Genomic DNA, 9,330 nt, shown 5'->3' on the forward strand with positions numbered 1-9,330 from the left:
TATTTGATTAGATTAGGGCATCCAAAAGAAAAACGCTTCTTACCGCTGCTTCGAGGACGAGAATTTGGGCTGCGTGATAGGAGGAGAATCTTCGGAGAAGAGGAGGAGAGGGGAGAAAAACACTTCTTACCACTGCGATTCTTTTTTCCCTGTGGCCAGATTTGTATCGGACGGGTAACTCAAAGAGGGCACAGAGGTAAAAAGGCAGAACAGGAAGCTGGTACGCGGCTCTGTTTTGGCTTTCCGCGTTCAACGAATATCGCGGCAGGCCGCAGCCTTGCCGCCACCCGAATAGACCCTTAATTTCAGAATTTAATCCAAACAGTTTCTGCGAGCTCAGCCCGGATGAGTGATAAATATTCCTATCATTGCTTTATGTTTTTAGGAACATGTTCGTTAATGGGGAAGAAGGATTCATTGCACTAGAAACTGAAAGTAGTGGACCTTTGATTAGGGTAACTGAAGCATTTTAACTTGCATTTTCTATGGTCATGTCTACAGCTTCACTTGCCTTTAGACTAAGAGGTGTCAAAATTGGGTTTGTGGGTCAATTTCGGGCAATCATGTGTACGGTTACGCTTGCCTTTAGACTAGGAATGTCAAATTGGGTGTGGGTGGTGTGGGTCAATTTTGGGCCAGGCTTTGCTTGCCTTTAGACTAGGAGTGTCAAATTGGGTGTGGTTGTGGCCCGAAATTGACCCAACCTGAACCTGACCTGAATAATAAACGTGTTAGATAGTCCAACATTAACCCAATCCGCTTTACGATCTAGACTTGTATAACTTGTTTAACATAAGGTATAATAACTATTCAAGCTAAACTCGGGTCAATTTCTGGTTGGCGGGCGAATTTTGTGTTCATTTTAAGTTAACGGGTCAATTTTGAGTCGGTGGGTCTTTTTTGGGTTGGCAAGTCAACTCATATCCGACCAAAAAATTAAACGGGTTAGGATTCTTAACCTATTCCTAACTTGAACTGGATCCAAAAGTTATTCGGTCCAATCTGAACATGGAATTTTCAAGTAGATTTGGCTTGCCCGGTCAATTCTTGACACCGCAACTTTAGACCATGTCAATTTCCATACCTTCATTTTCAAGACCAATGATTTCGCTGAGATACTTTTGATGAACCAGTTGACCTGCCTGTTCGTTTTGATCCTAAATAAAAGTATCTTTTTGGTTCTTACCCTTTTGCGTAACGCATTTATTTCATTTCTACAGGTTTCTTAAAAAGAAAAGACAAGTATTTTGTAAGCTATTTTAGTTGACATCAAACTTTTCATGAAATCAACTCTAGTGTTTTTCTCTTTATGATCTAAACCTAAGGGTAGCTAAGACCAAGCCGCCTAGGCTTTGGTTGTCAATGTTTCCTTCAGCAAGGACCAACTTCACTACAGAATCAGCTAAAACATTCAAATTTAAGCACCTTTCCATCTTCCTATTTTGCTTGGCTTATAAAAATTAGTGTTTTGGTTGGTCCTACTAAGGACCGTGTCCCAATTTTATATGATTAAAACCTTATTCACAGGGATGTTAATTACCTTCCATTCAATTTCCATAAATTTCCCTAAACATATGTTGCACAAAGGAAGAATGTTGATGATGACTATTTCAACCTTGGGCTTTTAACTTAATTTTTTTCTTAATCAAATAATGACCATCATATTTCTGTCTCTCTTGCAAATTTCCAGGCTGGTGTCATTGAGGAAATGGTGAATGATGCTGTTGATTCAGCTCTGGACTCTGAAGACATAGAAGAGGAAACTGAAGAGGAGATTGAGAAGGTGCTTACTGCTATAGCTGGTGAGACAGCTTCCCAGCTTCCAGATGCAGTTAGGAAGGGAAGGATAAAGCAACCTGCTTCCAGCCAGAAAGCAGAGCAACAGGTAAGCATTGGTGACCTATTATGAAATCTTCGATTTACTAGTTTAAATTTTATTATTATTATTATTATTATTTTATTTTCTTGATAGTCTGAGGCAATAGCTGAAGGTGTAGATGATGAGGGAGAGCTAGAGGAGATAAGGGCGCGGCTCGATAAAGTGAGGTCGTAAACGTTCTTTGGTAATTTTAACCAACACATCTAAATTGAGTCGTCTCCAGGAGTGAATGAGTGATATACAGAGAAATGAACATAATAATGTTTAATGCCACCCTTATTATGTGTTATATAGCCCTTGTATGCTCTATAATTGTATGTATTAAAAGATCAAATCCAAGATCCTTTGGATTTCGGAGATAATTGATGATTTTTAAGTGAATCAAAGGCTTGTGGAGAAGATTTATATATTCTTTTTACAGTTCAGATGAACATCTTATAGAATAAGTATTATACACACATCATAGTATGCAATAATAAATGTCATATGAATTGGCATATTAACATTTTAGTCTTTGAAAATTTTAAAAATAATATATTGCCATCTCAATAAGGTAACAAGTAACCAAATTTTCTTCCTTAAACATACACATCATAGTATGGACTTAGCATATTAACATTTTAGATTAGTAACATATTAAAAAATAATGTATTTCCATTCTAATATGGTAGAATGTAACAAATATTGCAAAGGGTCAAGATATTTGTATCCTAATATTAAATAAAAAAGATAAAATGTGATACAAAAATCAAAGTCATCACAGTGAGAAGTAATAATATAAATATTTTATATTGGTTTAATCTACCTCAACAATACATCCTAATATGGTAGGATGTATTCCAATTTACCTCACATTATGAACCTAAATGACCTCCAAAACCCTCGAAATTTTACGTATTTGCTTGGAATTAGATTATATACAATTCCTAAAATTTTTAATTCAATTTAAATTCTTATAAATTTTTTATGAATTATTGTTTTTTATCAAACAAGTTTATTATTTGAAATTTTTTACAAATAATTTAATAGAAAATATTTTTGAATGACTTGTAATTTCTTTTTGTTTGCTTAATCTATGGGTGAAGATTTCATTCAATTTGGGATTTTTTTTTTTGAAAAAATTATAAGGATTTAAGTTTGTAAGGGTATATTTGTAAAATTATCATTTTTGACATATACCACTTCATTTCAAACTGAAAGTTGCTTGTTACATTTTACTTTCTATTGATGAGTGATTTGGATCAGTGGGTTGAAATTTTCAATTTTAATGATTTTATTTGTTGGGTTTAATAATGAAAAAGGTATATTTATAATTTTTTGAAAAAGTCACAAATAATCTCAAATTCACTTGTAAACACTTGAATTTTAATATTCAAATGTTGTTTGAACTTTAATTAATGATTTTAAATCAGATTTGACATGTTTTAAGTTTGTAAGATTCACTTTTGTGACTTGAAAGTAAATGAAGGTATGTTTGTAATTTTAGGAGATCTTGAAAATGGGGTAGTTGGTATTGGATTTCAACCACCATAATTACATTCAATACCCTCTATTTATAAAAGTGACATACTCATTTTCAACTAACTTATATATTCGTAATCTATACAACTTTCACTTTTGCCCATGTCATGGTTACATCAATACTTGAGAATTGAGATAATTGCTTAATCATTTTTAGCCTTAGATCAATCAACTCTCTGTCATTTGTCCTCTTATTGACTTGTCTCCGGTAGGGAAAATAGCTGCGTACATAAGACGTACGCAGCGCTGGGTACGTCTAGGCGTTATTCAGGGGGTACAGGGGGTTTATATCCGGGTTATACCCCCATGTAACCTCCGTGTAACTTCCTTGTAACATTCATGTAACTTATTTGTTCTCATGAAACTACAGAAGTGCGGAACTCATTTGTAGGTTACAGGTAGGTTACAGGGAGGTTATAGGGAGGTTATAGGGGGGTATAACCCCGATATAACCCCCTGAATAACCCATGGACGTACGCAGCGCTGCGTACGTCTTATGTACGCAAATATTTCCCCTCTGGTAGGCTAGTCCTTGGTCGATCAACCTCTAGTCAAACTGCATCCATTCATACATGTGTGATTGTACTGCTTTTAGGTGGTCATGTATTTCATTCGTGAAGCCATTTTTCCTTTCTCTGAATCGTCAGATCTATGGAAGATTTGATCAAGCATATTTTGTTGTACACTAACTTAATTGTCAGTAAGGCTCAACTCTCTCCTAAAAAATAAGAAAGAAAACAACCTTTCTACTTTTGCTACTTTATTTTTATTTTGAAGTTGACCTTTAATAGTAATTAAGCTAAAAGCTAATAATTAAATATATTTTAAACTTTGATTTTAAGTTGAAGAGAATATCATCTACCAATTCTTTGTAAGACTTGCACGCTAGTCATTAAATTAAATTAGATTTATATTGTACCACTAAGCACTACAAATTAAAATTATAAGCTACACATTCTCCCTTTAATGTTGGTGCTTCTCGTTGTTACTCGGCACTTAAAGCCAAATTTTTTTCCACTACTTTTTTTGGACGTTCAACAAATTTAATTAGAATTATAAAAAAATAAGGAAAATTACATGCATACCACTCAAATTTTATATATTTACGTATTCATTATCTAAACTTCAAATGTTAAATACATGTCACTTTATTTATGTATAAAATGTATACTTTATTTATTTATAAGTTAGAATGATGTTCTATTTTATATCTTGTGGTGTGAATATAAAAGATAAAGCTTACAAATTATATATAGAAATTGGGTAAATATATAGAAATTGGGTGGTTAAGGGGGTATAAACAAGTCAAGTCAAGCTTGGGCTATGTCAAACCGAGCTCCGATGTTTGCCAAATTGTGAGCTCGAGCTCGAGCTCCTCATAGTAGTAGCAACCGACTCGTACGCTCAAATTAAAAAATAGGTTAGTTAATCAAGCTGGCTTGCAAGCCAATGTGCAAAGTTGGGACTAGCTTGAAGTCAAACTTATTTAATAAATGAGCTCAACTCGAGCTCGAGTGCAAACCTGTGGCGAGATAAGCCCGGCTTTTGGAAAAAATCTTACATGTAAAGTCCGGACATAGCTCTGCATCCAAACTCTAATAAACTATTGCTATGTTTATCTGATTGTGCCCATCTAAAAAAGACGAAAAGAAACTTATTGTGGTGTTATTGCAAAATAACTACAATAACATCATAATACAACCGATGAACAATGCTAATAACAACGCCAAACAACTTGAATAACATTGTAATAGTATCACAATAACACTGGTGATCAATGTCAATAACACCAACTATAGGACCACGCAAATAACACTGCGATAACATCATAATACAACCGATGAACAATGTTAACAACACCGCCATGCGGTTCCACTTTAATAATCTCACAAAACAACTTAAATAACGCCGTAATAGTGTCGCAATAACACTGATGATCAACGCCAATAACACCGACTATAGGACCACGCAAATAATACTGCGATAACATCGCAATTGCTCCAACAAAATAATTTCAATAACATGAACAATACTGTAATAACACCTGCGAATAATGTCAATAACACGGCCACAAGTGAAATTATTTGTGTCTTATTTTCTCAATGATAATATTTTACTAAAGTCGGACGAAGCACTGGATCCGTGATTCTTTCCGGCATTTGAGCTCATAAACTAGCCGTGGAAAGAATTCTCTGGGAGCAACGGTGCCATGAAGCCTTGGAAGAGACGACGAAATGGAGTGCAGATCTCGAAGTCATTCATAAAACGCAAGAAAACTCTTTTAGCCAAAACCCTACATAACATCTTTCTTATACGCAACCCTTTTGGTCACTCCCTCAACTATCCTTCTCCGGCAAACCCTCCTCTGCCATCCCGTCCTCTTCCCTCCTCTATAAATATTACCACCCATCACCTCGCCCTCGCTTATCCCTCGCAATGCCAAACCTCTCTCTGTTCCTTTTCACCATCATCCTCGCCTCCGCGTCCTTCGCCGCCGGCGACATTGGCGACGAGGACCTCACCCTCCCCATAGACGCCAGCTTTCCTGCGGCCGCTGCTGAGAAGTTCATCCGCGCTCTCAATCTCCTTCCTCGTGATCCTTCTCCACAACCCCCCGCTGCTGTTGCCGATGATCGGCTGGGACCGATCGTTGGGAAGCCGCTTCGCCTGACCTCATTCGCCGGCGAGGTCTCCGTCGATGATCTCGGGCATCGTGCCGGCTACTACCGTCTTCCCCACGCCTATGACGCCAGGGAAGGATTGAGAACCTAATTGAGTTAATGTATGTATGTTTTAGGCGAATCTGATTGGTAATTTTGTTCGTGCAGGATGTTCTACTTTTTCTTCGAGTCGAGGGAGAGCAAGAAGGATCCAGTCGTTATTTGGCTGACTGGCGGACCCGGTTGCAGCAGTGAATTGGCGGTTTTCTATGAGAATGGACCCTTCACTGTAGCCAACAACTTGTCGTTGGTGTGGAATGAATTTGGGTGGGATCAGGTACCCTTTTTTTGCTATTGGGGCAGATTTACATACAGACCACTGATTTTTTATGTATTTACATATGGAACACCTAAATTTTAATTTTTACATTGATATTTTTTATGTCATATGAAAGATTTGAGTGGTAGTAGATATATAAATACAACAGAATTGGGTGGTATGTAAATGCCCCATTTTTTGGAAGATTTACATACATGCTGCTGAGTTTTTGTGTATGTTCACATCTAACACCTAAATTTCATTTTTGCCCGTGTGTGATCGATGAGAGCTTTATTAAATTTCTTAGAAGTTAAAAGAATGATCTTTTTTGTGATATGAAAATTATGGATGGTGCAAAAAGTGAAGTTCAGTTATTAAATATGTAAATACATATTTATATGAACTATTTTGTTAGTTGATCACTAATTCGTTCGGTGTAAATCTGTAGTAGCACAAAGATAAAATCGATATTGAATAATGTTAATTAAAAAAAATTACGAGATATGTAAAAGTTTTTATTCCTTGCTTTTATTTGCTTCCTATTGTTATGGGGTCTAACACCTAAATTTCATTTTTACACGTGTGTGATCGATGAGAGCTTTATTAAATTTCTTAGAAGTTAAAAGCATGATCTTTTTTGTGATATGAAAACTATGGATGGTGCAAAAAGTGAAGTTCAGTTATTAAATATGTAAATACATATTTATATGAACTATTTTGTTAGTTGATCACTAATTCGTTCGGTGTAAATCTGTAGTAGCACAAAGATAAAATCGATATTGAATAATGTTAATTAAAAAAAATTACGAGATATGTAAAAGTTTTTATTCCTTGCTTTTATTTGCTTCCTATTGTTATGGGGCAATATCCTATATCGTTAAAATGAATCCAAAAGACTTAACTTATGATTTATGCGTTTTCTGTGAATTCTATATCCCTGCTGACACTTATATGCTACAATTGTATGGGAAATACTATGGCACATCAAAAATTTTACTTTTTTTATTCAGGTTCTACAACTAATTGGATAGATTTTGAAATTTTAAATTTAATCTATTATATTATCATGATAGTGGGATTAAGGCTTTGTTGTTGTTGTTTGTATATTATCATGATATTATTTGATTAAAACAGCTAAATTTTTAACCATCTTCTTATTTTATTTTCAACAATTGAATACGTGTTGCATCCACATGAATGTATGAACAACAATAACAACAACAAGCCTTTATCGCACCAAGTGGGACCAGCACAGACCATATTCGACTTGACTCGCCTACATATTTATATATATTATTGATAAGTATTTGATTGCAAAAATGCATTTTCCTAATTGTATCTTACTGCTACTCGATTCTTATTTGCCTTAGAGAAGAGTTTCCTACTATTTAAATTTGCAAACTAGATTGAATAGAAATCTTAAAAAAGAATAAACGGGTTATAATTGATATCATGCCTGTAAACATTCCATGGTTTTTGCAATACTTGATTGAGACTTTGATTACTTTATCGAGCTTGGCTACAAAGAACAGAGAAATTTTCTTGAAGAACAGGGAAATTTTCTTACTGTCCATTAGATGTAGAAGTAGCCGAGGAACCATAAAACTAAAAAAAACTATATTTTAGGGATCAGACCTGCTGAGAATTTTAGGGCAAAGAAAAGCAAGAATCGGTGGTATTTGATTGCAAAAATGCATTTTCTTACTGCTACTCGATTCTCTGCCTTAGAGAAGAGTTTCCTACTATTTAAATTTGCAAACTAGATTGAATAGAAATCTTAAAAAAGAATAAACGGGTTATAATTGATATCATACATGTAAACATTACACAATTTTTGCAATACTTGATTGAGACTTTGATTACTTTATCGAGCTTGGCTACAAAGAACAGAGAAATTTTCTTGCTGTCCATTAGATGTAGAAGTAACCGAGGAACCATAAAACTAAGAAAAACTATATTTTAGGGATCAGACCTGCTGAGAATTTTAGGGCAAAGAAAAGCAAGAATCGGTGCAAATCCAGAAAGAAACACAGAGATTTAAAAAGGTTCAACAAAAATGTCTACGTCTTTAGAAGCAGAGCAACAACTTTTTCTTCAATTCAAAAAAAGAGTACAAGATCTCCTTAGGGTTACAATACAATATATATATATATATATATATATAGCCCTGACGTACAATATGTAATTACAAAATTACCCCTGTGCTTGGCTACAAAGAACAGAGAAATTTTCTTGCTGTCCATTAGATGTAGAAGTAACCGAGGAACCATAAAACTAAGAAAAACTATATTTTAGGGATCAGACCTGTTGAGAATTTTAGGGCAAAGAAAAGCAAGAATCAGCTCGCTCCGTTCCGCTTCAGCATCTGTCTCTTATCTGGTATATGAACAATGCCTAACAAGGCCCTCACCTTGAATCCAAGGGAATTACATTTTCTTTCTATCTTCCTTTTAGTGTATCGTTTTATTTATATCGTATTTACATACATACCGCAAAATTCTTATGTATTTACATATCTAAAACCCAAGTTAGATTTTTACACTTATAACAACTTGGTATCATAAATCTATGCATGAAATGGTGCATTTCACTTTTAAAAGATAGTGATGGTGGTATTTTTAGCCTGATATCAAAGATTTAAGTGGCAGGCATGTAAATGCCCCTTGATTTATTTAGGAGAAACTTGAAAGCTTATTCATGTTACCCGTTATAAAAACTAAATAAATAAATAAAAGGTAAAGCTGTCCTTTTTTATTGCAGGCATCAAATCTTATTTATGTTGATCAGCCCACTGGAACCGGTTTTAGTTATAGTTCAGACAGCCGAGACATTCGACATGACGAAGATGGTGTTAGCGATGATCTTTATGATTTCTTACAGGTATCAAATTTCACCTTTTTCTTCTTCTTCTTCTGTTTTTTTTTTTTTTATTCTGTGTTTACTATTGCTAC

The 9,330-nt window shown here is 34.8% G+C and overlaps 2 protein-coding genes across 2 annotated transcripts in view; both read left to right on the top strand.

The window, feature by feature from the left end:
- LOC110027558 (vacuolar protein sorting-associated protein 24 homolog 1-like) overlaps positions 1-2,274 on the top strand; it is a 3,551-nt gene extending 1,277 nt beyond the window's left edge. Inside the window, exons 3-4 of the mRNA XM_020729083.1 lie at positions 1,691-1,885; positions 1,973-2,274. Coding sequence (XP_020584742.1) covers positions 1,691-1,885; positions 1,973-2,053 — 276 coding nt within the window. The 3' untranslated portion in view covers positions 2,054-2,274. The remainder of the gene's footprint in view (positions 1-1,690; positions 1,886-1,972) is intronic.
- Positions 2,275-5,491: 3,217 nt separating this feature from the next.
- The window catches only part of LOC110039487 (serine carboxypeptidase-like), a 7,003-nt gene continuing 3,164 nt past the window's right edge, over positions 5,492-9,330 (top strand). Inside the window, exons 1-3 of the mRNA XM_020744569.1 lie at positions 5,492-6,150; positions 6,226-6,397; positions 9,140-9,259. Of these exons, the coding sequence (XP_020600228.1) occupies positions 5,837-6,150; positions 6,226-6,397; positions 9,140-9,259 (606 nt within the window). The 5' untranslated portion in view covers positions 5,492-5,836. The remainder of the gene's footprint in view (positions 6,151-6,225; positions 6,398-9,139; positions 9,260-9,330) is intronic.

The sequence above is a fragment of the Phalaenopsis equestris genome, unplaced genomic scaffold (genome assembly GCF_001263595.1).
Source record: "Phalaenopsis equestris unplaced genomic scaffold, ASM126359v1 Scaffold000002, whole genome shotgun sequence".
NCBI lineage: Eukaryota > Viridiplantae > Streptophyta > Magnoliopsida > Asparagales > Orchidaceae > Phalaenopsis > Phalaenopsis equestris.